Source organism: Desmodus rotundus, chromosome 13, assembly GCF_022682495.2.
Source record: "Desmodus rotundus isolate HL8 chromosome 13, HLdesRot8A.1, whole genome shotgun sequence".
NCBI classification, from domain to species: domain Eukaryota; kingdom Metazoa; phylum Chordata; class Mammalia; order Chiroptera; family Phyllostomidae; genus Desmodus; species Desmodus rotundus.
In genome coordinates, this window is record NC_071399.1 from 23,355,915 (window position 1) to 23,371,153 (window position 15,239).

The 15,239-nt window shown below is 36.1% G+C and overlaps 1 protein-coding gene across 1 annotated transcript in view; it reads left to right on the forward strand.

Annotated features, from left to right (window-relative positions):
* The window catches only part of LOC128779845 (disintegrin and metalloproteinase domain-containing protein 5), a 52,405-nt gene that overhangs the window by 8,936 nt on the left and 28,230 nt on the right, over positions 1-15,239 (forward strand). Inside the window, exons 4-5 of the mRNA XM_071220141.1 lie at positions 8,017-8,112; positions 14,733-14,931. Coding sequence (XP_071076242.1) covers positions 8,017-8,112; positions 14,733-14,931 — 295 coding nt within the window. The remainder of the gene's footprint in view (positions 1-8,016; positions 8,113-14,732; positions 14,932-15,239) is intronic.

Consider the following 15,239-nt stretch of genomic DNA (forward strand, 5'->3'; position numbering starts at 1 on the left):
CCTAAGAATCTTGAAAAACCAATTCAAAAGAACCTATGCACCCCAATGTTCATAGCAGCACAATTTATAATAGCCAAGTGCTGGAAGCATCTGAAGTGCCCATCAGTGAATGAATGGATCAAAAAACTGTGGTACAGGCCAAGACAAAGAAATATGGCCCAAATGAAAGAACATCGTGAAGCCTCAGAAAGAAAGCTAAGTGAGGAGGAGATTGCCAACTTACGTGATGGAGAATTTAAAGCCCTGGTAATCAAAATGCTCACAGATCTGATTGAGCTTGGTCAAAACATGAAAAAAGAAACGAAGGATACCCAAAGTGAAATAAAGCAAAATATTCAGGGAACCAGCAGTGATGGTAAGTAAACCAAGACTCAAAGCAATGATTTGGAACAAAAGGAAAAATAAACATCCATCTAGAACAAAATGAAGAAACAAGAATTCAAAAAAGTGAAGAGATTCTTACAAACTTCTGGGACAACCTGAAACATTCCAGTATCCAAATTATAGGGGTGCCAGAAGGAGAAGAGGAAGACCAAGAAATTGAAAACTTATTTGAACAAATAATGAAGGAGAACTTCCCCAATCTGGTGAAGGAAATAGACTTCCAGGAAGTCCAGGAAGCCCAGAGAGTCCCAAAGAAGTTGGACCCAAAGAGGAACACACCAAGACACATCATCATCAAGTTACTGAAGATTAAATATAAAGAGAGAATCCTAATGAAGCAAGAGAATTATCTACAAAGGAGTGCCCATAAGGCTGTCAGCTGATTTCTCAAAAGAAACCTTGCAGGCCAGAAGGGGCTGGAAAGAACTATTCCAAGTCATGAAAGGCAAGGACCTACATCCAAGATGACTCGATCCAGCAAAGCTATCATTTAGAATCGAAGAGTAGATAAAGTGTTTCCCAGATAAGGTCAAGTTAAAGGAGTTCATCATCACCAAGCCATTATTATATGAAATGTTAAAGGGACTTATCTAAGAAAAAGAAGATCAAAAATATGAACAGTAAAATGACAACAAACTCACAACTATCAACAAATGAACCTTAAAAAAAAAAAGAAAGAAAAACAATGAAAACAAAAACTAAGCAAACAACCAGAATAGGAACAGAATCAGAGAAATGGGCATCACATGGAAGGTTTTCAGTGGGGAGGGGTAAGGGAGGAATAGGGGGAAAAAGGTACAGGGAAGATGAAGTATTGTTAGTAGGCATAAGGTAGATGGGGAGAGATAAAAATGGTATGGGAAATAGAGGACTCAAGGAACTTATATGTATAACCCATGGATGTGGACTAAGCAGGGGGTGAATGCTGGAGGGTTGGGGGAGGAGGGATAGAGGGGGGAAATTGGGAAAACTGTAATAGCCTAATCAATAAAAATATTAAAAAAAAACTAAACTGTGGTACATTTACACAATGGAATACTACGCAGCAGAAAGAAAGAAGGAGCTTCTACCCTTTACAATAGCATGGATGGAACTGGAGAGCATTATGCTGAGTGATGTAAGCCAGACAGTGAAAGACAAATACCACATTATCTCACCTTTAATTTGAACCTAATCAACAAAACAAACAAGCCAGCAAAATATAACCAGAAACACTGAAATAATGAATACACTGTCAGTAAACAGAGTGGAGGGAGGAAGGGGATAATGAGGGAAAGACAGGGAAAGGTCATCAAGGAACGTGTATGAAGGACCCATGGACAAAGCCAAATGAGGACTGGAATGAAGCGGGGGGATGGGTCGGGGAGGCATTTTGCAACTCATTTCATAAAATGGTTCTTGGTCTGAAGTCAAAACCAGATGAAAAATTAAAAGAAAAGAAAATCCCATCAATATCCCCCATGAACAGTATGTAAATAGTTTAATGTCTTGATTAAGTGGGGCTTATCCCAGGAATACAGGTTTTTTTTTTCTTAAGATATGAAACTTCTCAAGGATTGTGAATAAACACATGTTTACATTTTTAAAAAGAAAGTCATTCATTGTTAATTCAACATAATAGAATATATGAAGAAAAAACATTTAAGAAAATTTAGCACCAATTCATTTATAATATCAGTACTTTAAGAATAGAAGGGAACCTCCTAACTCTAATAAAGTACACCTCTGAAAAATGTACAACTATCATAATTACTGGTGAAAGACTCAAAGTTTTCCCCAAATACCTGGAGCAAGGCAAAGATGTTACTCTCATCTCTTCCATTTAACATTGCAGTAGATGCTACAGCCGTTGTAGCTAGGCAATATGAAGAAGCACATAATGATTGGAAAAGAAGATGCAAAACTATCTTTAATCAAATTCAACTCAGCCATAGGACTACAGAATCCTAAGCAGTCTCTTCCCAAAAGGCTACCAAAACTAATAAGTGAATTGAAGTCACTAGTTACAAGGGCAGTATACAAAATTCAATTGGATTTCTAATGTAAGCAATAAAAAAATGGAAAATAAAATAAAAAGTACAATTCCATAAACATTGTTTCAAAAATGTGAAATACATTGATACACTTAGCAAAACCTGTACAATGTGCAAGGCCTGTACAATGAAAACTGACATAGCTCAGCAAATGAAAGAAGATTGTAATGAGTGAAGACACACTCACTTTCATGGAGTGAAAGACACAATATTAGTAAGATGTCAGCTCTGTATAAACTATATATTTATTCAACACAATCCCAACCCAAACCCACCCATCTTTTTGTAGAAGTTGATAATCTGTACTACAATTTATATGGAAATGCAAAAGACAAAGCCTTTTTTTTTTTAAAGGGTGGAACACACAGATTAATTTTCTTTAAATTTCCAAAAATTTTACAAAGCTACAGTAATCAAGATGGTGTGGTATTGGCCAGGGCATGAATATATATACCTTACTGGGACAGTATAGAGAATCCAGATATAAAACAATGTGTACATGGTCAACTGATTTCCTGCCAATTTATCAAGGCAACTCAATGGGTGAAGAAAATCTTTTGACAAAGGTGTTGTATGAACTGGATTGGATATCCATGTAAATAAAATAAACCTAACTCTCCACATACACAAAAGTTAACTTGAAATGGGTCAAAGACCTAAATAGAACAGCTATAATTCTAAAGCTTTTAGAATAAAGTGTAGGAGATGATCTTTTTGACCCTGTGGTAGGCAAAAATTTCTCAGATATGGCAAATAAGAATGAGGTTTAAAAAATGATAAGTTGTACTACATCAAATTTAGAAATCTTTTGTCCTACACTCTGATAAGAAAAATAAAATGGCAAGGCTCCAGAATGGGAGACAATATTTACAATTCATGTATATTCAGATATGAATATACATAAAAACATTCAAAAGCCAATTTAAAAATACAAAAAGACACTTAAGTATTGTGGCTTCTGGTCTGACATGTGAGTAGTTAAGAAGTCACCACTAAGTCTTTACAACAAAAGCTTCACAAATTGAGGAAGCAGCAACACTTCATAGATCCTTCAGAGAAATGAGGTATTAGAGCAAATCACAGCCCACTCCCTTAGCCTGGAAGGACTGATAGGCAAATAACAGAGAATCATAACTTACTGGAGTAGCAGCTCACAGGATGAAACCTTTTGGGAATCAGTGTCTGAATAGGAAAACCTGAACTGTTACTGATGAATTGCTAGAGGCTCAATGTGGACAACTCTGATAGTTAACAATTCTAGGGGGCTCATTCATAGGGAGGCTCCCCCACACTTTGGTGAGTTTTACCTCTGGGAGCTCAAACTGTTTGTCACAAAGAATGGTGGAGAAAAGTATTCTCATGCTTCTGGAAGAAGGTAGAGTAAAAGGAACCATTTTGAAATAGAAAGTTCTATTTTCCTTAAGAAGGTTTGCCCTCACAAAATGTATTGTAAAAAAATCAAAGAATAACCACATATTTGATTAAAAGGCATAGTATTTAAAAAGCTAACGAAAGACTATTTAAAGTTTGAGTATATTAATCAATATATGAAATAACTTTTTTTTTAGTTACCACTATTTCTTTTTCTGCTCTCCATGGTTCAGTTTTATTTACTTTTTTAATCATAGTTTTCCATTACCATTTAGACCCTTTATATCTCCCTGCTACTTTATTGAATTCATTTATCACTTCTAGTAGTTTCTTGGTGGAATCTTTGGGGTTCTCTATGTACAGTATTATGCCATTTGCAAATAAAGACAGTTTTACTTCTTCCTTTCCAATTTGGATGCCTTTTACTTCTTCTTCTTGTCTGATTGCTGTGGCTAGGACTTCCAGTACTATTTTGCATAAAAGAGGTGAGAGTGGACATCCCTGTCTTGTTCCGATCTTAAGGGGAACACTTGTAGTTTTTGCCTGTTGAGTATGATGCTGATTGTCACATATGGCCTTTATTACATTAAGGTATGTTCTCTCTACTCCCACTTTGCCAAGAGCTTTTATCATAAATTGGTGCTAGATTTTATCAAATGCTTTTTCTGCATCTATTGATATGATCATGTGGTTTGTATCCTTCATTTTGTTTATGTGGTGAATCACATTTATTGATTTGTGAATGTTGTACCGACCTTGCATTCCTGGAACAAATCCCACCTGATCATGGTGTATGATCTTTTTATGTCTTGCTGAATTTGGTTAGTAATTATTTTGTTGAGGGTTTTAGCATCTAGGGTCATCAGGGATATTGGCCTATAATTTTCTGTTATTGTAGTGTTTTTATCTCATTTTGGAATTAGGATAATGTGGGCCTCATTAAATGAGTTTAGGAGCCTTCCCTCTTCTTGCATTTTTTGAAATAGCTTGAGAAGGAGAGGTGTTATTTCTTCCTGGAATGTTTGGTGAAATTCACCTGTGAAGCCAGCTGGTCCAGGGCTTTTGTTTGTTGGGAATTTTTTGATTACTGTTTCAATTTCACTAGGTATAATCTGTCTATTCAGATTCTCAGATTCCTTCTGATTTAGTTTTGGGAGATTGTTTGTTTCTAGGAATTTATCTATTTCATCCAGGTTGTCCAGTTTGTTGGCATATAGTTGTTCATAATATTTTCTTACAATCCTTTGTATTTCTTTGGGGTCAGTTGTTATTTCTCCTCTTTCATTTCTGATTTTATTTATTTGAGTCCTCTCTCTTTTTTTCTTGATGAGTCTGGTTAAAGGTTTGTCAATCTTGTTTATCTTTGCAAAGAACCAGCTTCTGGATTCATTGATCTTTTGTATCATTTTTTAAGACTCTATTTTGTTTATTTCTGCTCTGTTCTTTATTCTTCCTTCTACTCACTTTGGGCTTTGTTTGTTGTTCTTTTTCATGTTCCTTTAAGTGTAAAGTTAGATTGTTTATTTGAGCTTTTTCTTATTTTTTGAGATAGGTTGTAATACTATGAATTTTCCTTTTAGGATTGCTTTCTCTGTGCCCCACAGATTTTGGATTGTTGTATTCTCATTTTTATTTGTTTCAGGGTATCTTTTGATTTCTTCCTTGATCTCATTGTTGACCCATTCATTGTCTAATAACATATTATTAGCTTCCACATCTTTGTGTATTTTTCAGTGTTCTTGTGATTGATTTCTAGTTTTATAGCATTGTGGTCAGAGAAAATGCTTTATATGATTTCAGTGTTCTTACATTTATTGAGACTTGTTTTGTGTCTTAACATGTGGTCTCTCCTAGAAAACATTCCACGTGCACTTGAAAAGTATGTATATTCTGCTATTTTGGGGTGAGATGCTCTGAATATATCAATTAAACCCATTTGCTCTAGGATGTCATTTAAGGCTGCTGTCTCCTTGCTGATTTTCTGTTTGGAAGATCTATCTATTGAAGTCAATGGAGTGAGACTTCCCCTGCTATAACTGTATTCTGTTGATCTCTCGGTTTATGTCCCTCAAGATTTGCTTCACCTATGTAGGTGCTGCTATGTTGGGAGTGTAAATGTTTACTAGGGTTATATCCTATTGTTGGACTGTTCCCTTTATCATTGTGTAGTGTCCTTCTGTGTCTCTTACTATAGTGTTGGTTTTAAAGTGTGTTTTGTTGGATATAAGTGTTGCTATACTCCAGCTTTTTCTTGCTTTCCATTTGGATGAACTACCCTTTTCTACCTCTTTACTTTTAGTCTTTGTGTCTTTTGATCTACTGTTTATTCCTTCCAGTGTATTATTTACTTCAAAGAATGCATTCTTTATTTATGACTGGTCCTTTTTTAAAACTTGTTTTTGTATCTTTTTTCATGCTGTTGAGTATTCTTATAATCATTATTCTAAACGCTATATCTGATAAATTGTTTGCCTCCCTTTCACCTAGTTCTTCTTCTGGAGTATTCTCTTGTTCTTTCATTTGGGGCCTGTTCCTTTGTCTTCGTATTTTGGCCACATCTTTGTGTTTGTTTCTATGTATTAGATACATCGGCAAAGTGTCTGGTTCAGACCTATGTCAGACACTGCCTATGACTGGCCCTGGGCAACCTGTTTGGAGTTATCAGCAATCCACAGTTTGTGGCTCCCTCTGCTGGGCCTGTTTGTATGCTGAAAGAGACAGGCAGTGCACCATGGCCGGCTTTTACCAGCACCCGGGCACTGGGGCAGATCAGCTGAAGTCTTAGAGCTCCCAGAGATCCACCTTAACTGTTAAATTTAATCATATAGGTAACCTCCAGATGTACTTCTCAGTGGCCTGGCTTAAGCTTTATGGGGTGGAGCAGAGTAATTCCAGAGGGCTTTTGCTTCCCCTCAGGCTGATACCACTTGGAGGGGAGGGTGTTGTGCCTGGGAAAGATGGCCTCTGCCATATAAGAAATGACTCAGTAAAGGGATCCTGGAGGCTGTTCTTTCAGTTCTTTCTCCAGACCCACCAACACCAGACTTTCCTCATGCATTTCTAGTCCACTCTGTCCTCCCTCTGCTGGAGCCCAGTGTAAGTGGCTACATTGTCCCTTTAAGAGGCCTCTACATATTCAACCATCTCTTCCTATTGGACAGAAACCCTGCTGCATTTCACAGCTGGGTGTTATTGGGTCTTTTTCCTGGCTCTGGTGCTGTAGGCTGGATAGCCCAGCTTGGGGTTTATATTTCACACTTCCTGGGGGAACTCCCAGCCACTGAAATATCCCTCCAGAACTTAAACTGCTGCCTGTGGGAGCCCAGCCAGCCCTCTCATGCCTTCTTCGTACTCCCTACCAGTCTTATTTTGGTAGTGTGTTTTTTTTCTGTCTGTCCTTGGTTATAAGGCTTCTCTCTAGCTAGAGTTCAGTTGGGTATTCAGAATGATTTCTCTTCAATTTAGTTGTAATTCCAGTTTGGTCCAGGGAGGAGGTTAGTGTAGCTTCCATTTGTTCCTCTGCCATCTTGGGTCTCATAAATAACTTTTTAAAAATGTAGTACCACAGCCTATGGTCAAGCTGTTCATTGAAAATAGTAATAAGAATTATCAATAACAAAAAAGACATCACTCAGAAAAAAAAATCTGATACTGACAGACTACATACCAGAACAAACTTGCTACTGAGGAGTAGAAATGATGGACTGGAGGCACTGAATCTTATAAAATACAAGTATCTATAGGGCCAGCATCCCAGTGAAATCAGAGGTCTGAATAGATGAGCCTGACTTCTGGGACCACCTTTTTTTAGGGTGGTTTTGGGGATTTTGCCATTTCAGAGGGAGAAGAATGTTGCTTTTGATAACTTCACATCAAAGAAGTTCTACATGTGAACAAATTTGGCTTATACAATTAATTAGAAAAGCAAGAATATAAGGAAAAATTTGAAGAGAATGGTAGTTAGCGAGGTATCTAGTGAGTATTTCCCTAAGGTTTTGGTTTCACAGTAGTATGTTAACATTGTTCAGATTATATGGAATGTAGTGAAACAACACCCTTTTACAAACTGGTGAATAAGATGTTGATTTCTGTAAATTTCATACAAAGAATGGGATTACTAAGACTGGGAATTTAAGAAAAGCTTCAGACTTTGTAAAGAAATCCTGAGTGGCAGTTTTATTTGGTGGTAGCTAGTCATATGTCCCTGAATAACAGTGTTTATTTACAGGACTGCACACATAAAACCTGCTGTGATGCTACCTCATGTAGACTGAAGCCCAAGAAACAGTGTGGTTCTGGGGAATGCTGCACAAAAGATTGCAAGGTAAGAGGCCATCTGGGTTTTTAATAGCGCAGAATTAATTTCTTGAGATGCTTGTTTATAGAAGATGGAAAACATATTTTGCCCTTCTCATTGTATTATATCCAGGTAATATTGGACCCATTCTCCCATTTCAGTCCACTGGGCAAGCTGTCATTTATAGAACTCTCATGGGCATAATACCTGATGCTTCTCTCCTGACTTGACCTCATTACAAATCTTTCTTATACCCATTGAGACTTCTTAGTGGAGCGTGTGGAGCAACCCCCTTATGGTCTTATTTTCTACCACCCTACCTTACCCATATAAGGCCAGAATGTTAGGTTAGTTCCATTTGTTGGCTAAATTTTCTTCACTGTCTTCTCGTAAAAAAGGAAAAGTCCTCTATTCCTTTGTAATTTATTCAGTTATTGTTGCAATCATTCAATTCCTGTTTTTTTTATTACTTTATTGTTGTTCAGTTATGGTTGTCTGCGTTTTCTCCCCATCACTCCCCCACTACCCCAGCCAAACCCACCTCCCTCCCCTGCTTCCACCCTGCCGCTTGGTTTTGTCCATGTGTCCTTTATAGTAGAGAATTCCTCAGTAATTGTCCCACATCCAGTACAATTCACTGGAATCCTAAGAAGGAAAGAAGGAAGGAAGGAAGGAAGGAAGGAAGGAAGGAAGGAAGGAAGGGGGGGGAGGGAGGGAGGGGAGAGGGAGGGGGGGAGGGAGGAAGGGAAGGGAAGGAAAGGAAAAAGGGAAGGAAAGAAGGGACTCCTGAACAAGGTTAAAGGCAAATGTCTGTAGATTGGAGAAAGAGTATGCTTTTATCTTTTAAAAAAAATTTCCTCCAGCTCTTTTGAGATACAATTGACATATAACACTGTATAGGTTTAATGTTTTGGTATAAGTATATATTGCAAAATAATTACCACATAAAGTTAGTTAACACATCCACCACTTCATACAGTGAGGACATTTAAGATTTACTATCTTAGCACCTTTCAAATATATAATACATTATTATTAACTATAGTCACCATGCTGTACATTAGATGCCCAGAATTATTCATTTTATAGTTGAAAATTTGTACCTTTGACCAACATCTTCCCATTTGCCCCATCTTGCTGCATCTGGGAACTACCATTCTACTTTTTGTTTTGGTGAGTTTGGATGTGTTTAAACAAAAAATATTCCACATACAAGATCATAAAGTATTTGTCTTTCTCTTGTCTGGCTTATTTCATTTAGAATAATACCCTCAAGTTTTATCTGTGTCGTCATAAATGACAGGATTTTCTTCTTTTTCATGACCAAATATTATTCCATTGTGTGTATATACTACATTTTACAAATACATGCATCCATTCATGAAAACTTAAGTTGTTTCCATGTCTTGTCTGTTGTGCATTGTGCTACAATGGAGGTACACATAACCCATGAAAAGTTTATGTACTTCAGATACCTACTTTATAAATGGGATTCCCGGATTGATGGTAGTTCTATTTTTAATTTTTTCTGGTTATCTTTGGTAGTATGGATATTACAATAATATTAACTCTTCTTACCCATGAACACAGAATATCTTTTCATTTATTTGTATCTCTTTCAATTTTTTTCATCAATGTCTTATAGTTTTTTGTGGACACATCTTTCACCTTCTTGGTTAAATATATTCCCTAAGTATTTTTATCCTTTCTGATACTATCATAAATGGAATTTTAAAAATCTCTTCTCCACACATTTTGTCATAAATGTATAGAAATGCAGATATTTTTATAGTCTGATTTTATATCCTGTGACTTTTCTGAATTTTTTCTCAGTTCTGGTTTTTGGTAGCTTTTTTAGGATATTCCGCATATAAGATTATGTCATCTGCAGACATGACTTTCTTCCTCATATCAGCTGAGGCTCTGTTGAGTGTTCAGGTCACTTGTTAAAAAAATCAGCCGAAAATCTGTGCTGGGGGCATGAGCAGGTGGGCTCAGCTTCCACCTACTTGGCTGCCACCTTCCAGTCTCCTTGGGTTTTCTATGTATCCAGCACTGTCACCTTCCACAGAGATGTGCGTAATTCTCACTTCCCAACTTGGATGCCTATTATTTTTTTCTTGCCTGGTTGCTCTGACTAGGACTTTAGTACTAAGTTCAATTGAAGTGGTAAAAGAGGGCACCCTTGTCGTGTTAGCTATGGATTTGTCATATGTAACCTTTATTATGTTGAGATGCATTCCTTCTGTGTAAAAATGGTGGATATATTACCATGAAAATATGCTGAATTTTGTCAAATGCTTTTCCTCCTCCATCTATTAAGATGATCACATTTTCATCCTTCAGTCTATTAAAGTGGTGTATAACATTTACTGATTTGTATATGTTCAAACATCCTTGCATCCTCAGGCTAAAATCCCTGTTTATCACAGTGTATGACCCTACTACTGTGCAGTTGAATTTGGCTTGCTAGTATTTTGTTGAGACTTTTTGAACCTACGTTCATCAGGCTTGTTCATCAAGTCAAGTTACTACATTGGTGTATAGTTTTATTTTCTTGTAATGTTCTGTCTGACTTTGGTATCAGGGTCAATCTGACCTTTTAAAATGAATTTCTAAGTGTTTCTTTTTCATCAGTTTTTTTTTGAAGAAATTGAGAATTGGCATTATTTCTTAAATGTTTGTTAGAATTTACCTGATAATCTAATTAATTACCTGATTTATCTAATCTTGGGCTTTTCTTTGTTGCCAGGTTGTTGATAACTGATTCAGTCTCCTTAATCATTACTGGTTTATTCTAATTTTCTATTTTTTATGATTTGATCTTTTTAGTTTGTTTCTAGGAATTGATGTGTCTCTTCTAGGTTATGCAGTTTGTTTGTATATGATTGTAGCCTCTAATTATATTTTGTATTTCTGTGATATCTGTTGTAATGTCACCTCTTTTATTTATAACTTATATGGTTTCTCCTTTTTCTTAGCCCAGCTAAGGATTTTTCAATTTTATCTTTTCAAAATAACAGCTCTTACTTTCAGTGGTGTTTTCTATTGTTTTTATCATCTGTATTTATTACTGTTCTGGTTTTTGGTGACTATCTCTTCAATTATGATTATATTTGCTTTGTATATTTAGGTATTCTGATGTTGAGTACATAATATATTTATAATTGTTATATCCCCCTGATGAATTAACCTCTTTCATTACATAATAACCTTCTTTACTCATGTGACAGTTTTTGACCTAAATTCTATTTTATCTGACATAAACGTAGCCCTCCCTGCTCTTTCTAATTGCCAATTGCATTTTTCCATACCTTCATTCTTCTATCCCTTCATTTTTAGTCTCTGTGTTTCCTGAATGCTTAAGTGAGTTTCTTGTAGATAGCATATGGTCGAATCTTACTTTTAAAGTCATCATTGACCAGGAAAGTGTGCTTTTGCCATATTGTTAATTTTTTTTGTTCTTTTATCTCATTTTTCTCTCATTGTCTTATGTTGTGGTTTGCTGATATTTTTATGGTGATATGCTTTGATTCATTTATCTTTATCTTTGTGTATCAACTACTTGTATTTTCTTTATGATTACTACAAAGATTACACTGAACACTTTAGCATTATAATAGTCTGTTTTAAGCTGATAACTTAGCTTTGATCTCATACAAAAACTCTGCACCTCTACTTCTTCCCTTATTTTATGCTATTGATATTGTATTTTAATATGTTTTTATATTTTGTATCCATGAACAAGTAATTGCAGCTATAGTTATTTTTAATACTTTTGTCTTGTAAATTTTACATTAGAGTTAAGGTGATTTCCATACCAATATATTACAGTGTTGGAGTACTCTGAATTTCACTATACTTAACATTACCAATTATTTTTATACTTTCATATTGATAATCAGCATCTTTTTATTTTGATTTGAAAACCCTCATTAGCACTTTTTAAAGACAAGTCTAGTGGCAATGAACTCCTTCAGCTTTTGGTTTTCTGGGGAAGTCTTATCTTTTCTTCATTTCTGAAGGACATCTTTACTGGGTATAGTATTATTAGTTGGAAAGTGATTTTTCTTTTGGCACTTAGAAAATGTCATCATCTCACTCTCTCTTGGCTAGCAAAGATTTTGCTGAGTGATATACTTGTACCCTTATATGGGTTCCCATTTATGCAATAATTACTTTTACTGCTTTCAAAATGTTCTCTTTGTGGTTGGTTTTTGACAGGTTATTTGTAATGTGTCTTTTGAATACCTCCCTATGTTCAATCTATTTAGAGTTCTTTTGGCTTTATGTACATTTCCTTTCCCAGATTTGGGAAATTTTCCATCATTATTTCTTTAAATAAGCTTCTGCTCCTTTTTATTTCTCTGCTCCTTCTGGGACTCCCATAATGTATATATATACTGTTTCTTTTGATTGTATCTCACAAGTACTGTAGGTGTTCCTTTTAATTTTTTAATTTTTCTGGTTCTGTGAATGGATAATTTCAAATGATTGTTTCTAGGTCTGTTGTTTCTTTTACGTGATCAACTGTACTTTTGAAGCTCTGTATATGGAATTTTTCAGTTTATTCATTTTATTATTCAATTACAGAATTTCTGTTTGGTTCTTTTGAAAAACCATTTCTCTCTTTGTTAAACTTCTCATTTTATTCATGTATTGTTTTCCTGATTTTTATTTATTTGTCTATCTGTTCTCTCTTATATCCCACTGAACTTAAAATGATTAAGAAGATTAAGATGATCAAGAAGCCAGTCATCAAGTCAGCCCAGATGGTTTTGGGGGTCTCTCAGATCTTTCCTATGTGTATGCTTACTCCACTTATCTTAGTCCATCATTGTGGAGAAATTAGGATTGGGTGCCTTCTCTCAATCCCCCAAAGCTAGTCCAGAGGCAGAGAGGCTCCCATTTGCTTCCCTAAGGCAGTGCCCTGAAGCGTTCAAGGTGTCTAACTTTTCCCAGTTCAGGAGAGTCAAGTCAGCTGCTGCTATCCATGTGTTGAGTGTAGAATTGTGTACACTGTTGGTGGCCTGTGTACCACTGGCTGGGGAGAGTGGGTGCCAGCTCTAGGGTATGTATTTATAGTGATGGGGGTGTTTGTTGGCTACTTGTGGGTGTCCTCACTTGAGGGGATCCTATTGGCTCGTGACTGGGGTTCTTGGTGGCATTCTGAAAAAGTTAACAGGATATGTGGTTGACTATTGTAATCTACACACTGGTTGCTGTGAGACCCCATGCCTTTTCCCCATTCCTAGGTGTCCCCAGAGTGTCCAGCTGTGCCAATTTCCTGAGTGTTTTGGGTGGGGCAGGACAATAATGGACCTCTTGGACAGTGTCTCAAAGGCTGGGGAAACCAGCCTCTCATATTACTTCCACTATCCCTGTTGGAGAAATCACAAGCCCAAGAGGGTCTGTCTCTGTTGGGATTGAGCTGTGGCACCTTGTAGGAGGGGTGATGTGGATAAAGTGAAACTGTTATTCTTACCCTCTACAATGCACCAATGTGGGTTCATCATTTGTAACAAATACACCACTCTAGTAGGAGAGGTTGATAATGGCACAAGCTTTGCATGTGGGGCAGGGGTTATAAGGGAAATCTCTATACTGTCCCCTCATATTTTATGTGATGCCTAAATTGCTGTAAAAAGTAAGTTTTAATAGCAAATTAAATTAACTTAAAAACTGTCATTTATGCATATTTACAAAAGGAAACATATTCTCAAGAAACAAGTGTTAACACTTTTTCACTGTATTTATGTGTATTTTCCTCTACCAACAATTCTGATCACTGGTTTTGATTTGATTGTTCAACCCATTATGTATCGTGTTTTGTCTTCTTATCCATCACTTGGAAAATTTGTACAGGTAGCAAATACATGTTGAAAACATGAGAAAGAGTATACAGAAAACTTATTCTGGGGGAGGGGATATGTGTGCGTTTTATATAAGGACCTTGGAAATCTTCAACAAATTTGATTTAGTTTGCATAGGATAATGATGATAGCCATGAGAAATTGGGGTTTGAATTGAAGAAAGGATTTGCTGTAAGGAAAGCTCTATGTTTCTTGCCAAAAGCAGGCATACAGAGAGGGAACTCTGGAAGCTGTCAGCTAAAGAGTAAGCACTGAAGAGATCAGAGATATATAATTGGAGAAGGTACTTTATTTACAGTTGTTTGCAATGTAGTATATGAAATGAACTTCCTGTTTCCTTAAATTTTCTTCTTTTAAAATCTACAAACTTTTTCTAAATGATTATGCTATACAATGTTTTGTTGTTTTGTTTTGTAAATGGTTGCCGATATCTGCGTTCAGGATGGCACATGGAGAAACCAAAGGCTACGTATCTGGGCATAGCCGTGATGGGTTACAAGTAATTTTTATATTAACTCCTTAGCTCTCCTTTCTTTCTTTCTTTCTTTTTCGTAATTATGGAGGTCTGATTATCTTTGAGTTTATCACATCTCTCAGAAGCATTACCCACTGATTTTTGTGCAGTAAAGTCAATGCAGTGCTTAAGTAGTTAAGAAGAATTTCTTCATTGATCTTAGCAACTTAGAAAAAAAATTGGATGGAAATTCAAAGCCTGAAGGGAGAGAAAACTTGAGTATCAGTGATATGTAATCTTATATTTCTTTTCCCTTCTAGTTAAAACCAGGTGGCACAGTTTGCAGGAAAGCAGTTGATATAGAATGTGACTTTACTGACTATTGCAATGGGTATGACTCACACTGTGTGCCTGACACTTTTGTACGCAATGGAAAAAGTTGTAATTCAGGTGAAGCCCACTGTTTTGAAGGAAGATGTCGGACATTTGATAAACAGTGTAAAAGTTTAATTGGAGGAGGTAATGGCCATATTTTCTTCTTAGTTTCTAAATATTCTAGCTCTGTTATTGAACTCGACAAAACAAAAATGTAGATGAAATTTCTTAATGAGGTAAGTCTTGCCTAGCATATATTATTATTAAAGGAAATAAAACTTTCTTGATTATGTAAAACAAACAGAAAAACTCGTGTGAATTTATATGGAATTCTTATTTGCAAATGGAAGAACCCTCCAGTAAAAATGCAGCTTCTCAAAATATATAGAATTTGAAGTGGTGGAGTGGGGTTTAAACTTAAGTGAAGAGTCTTTACTAGAAAAAGCAGGGCT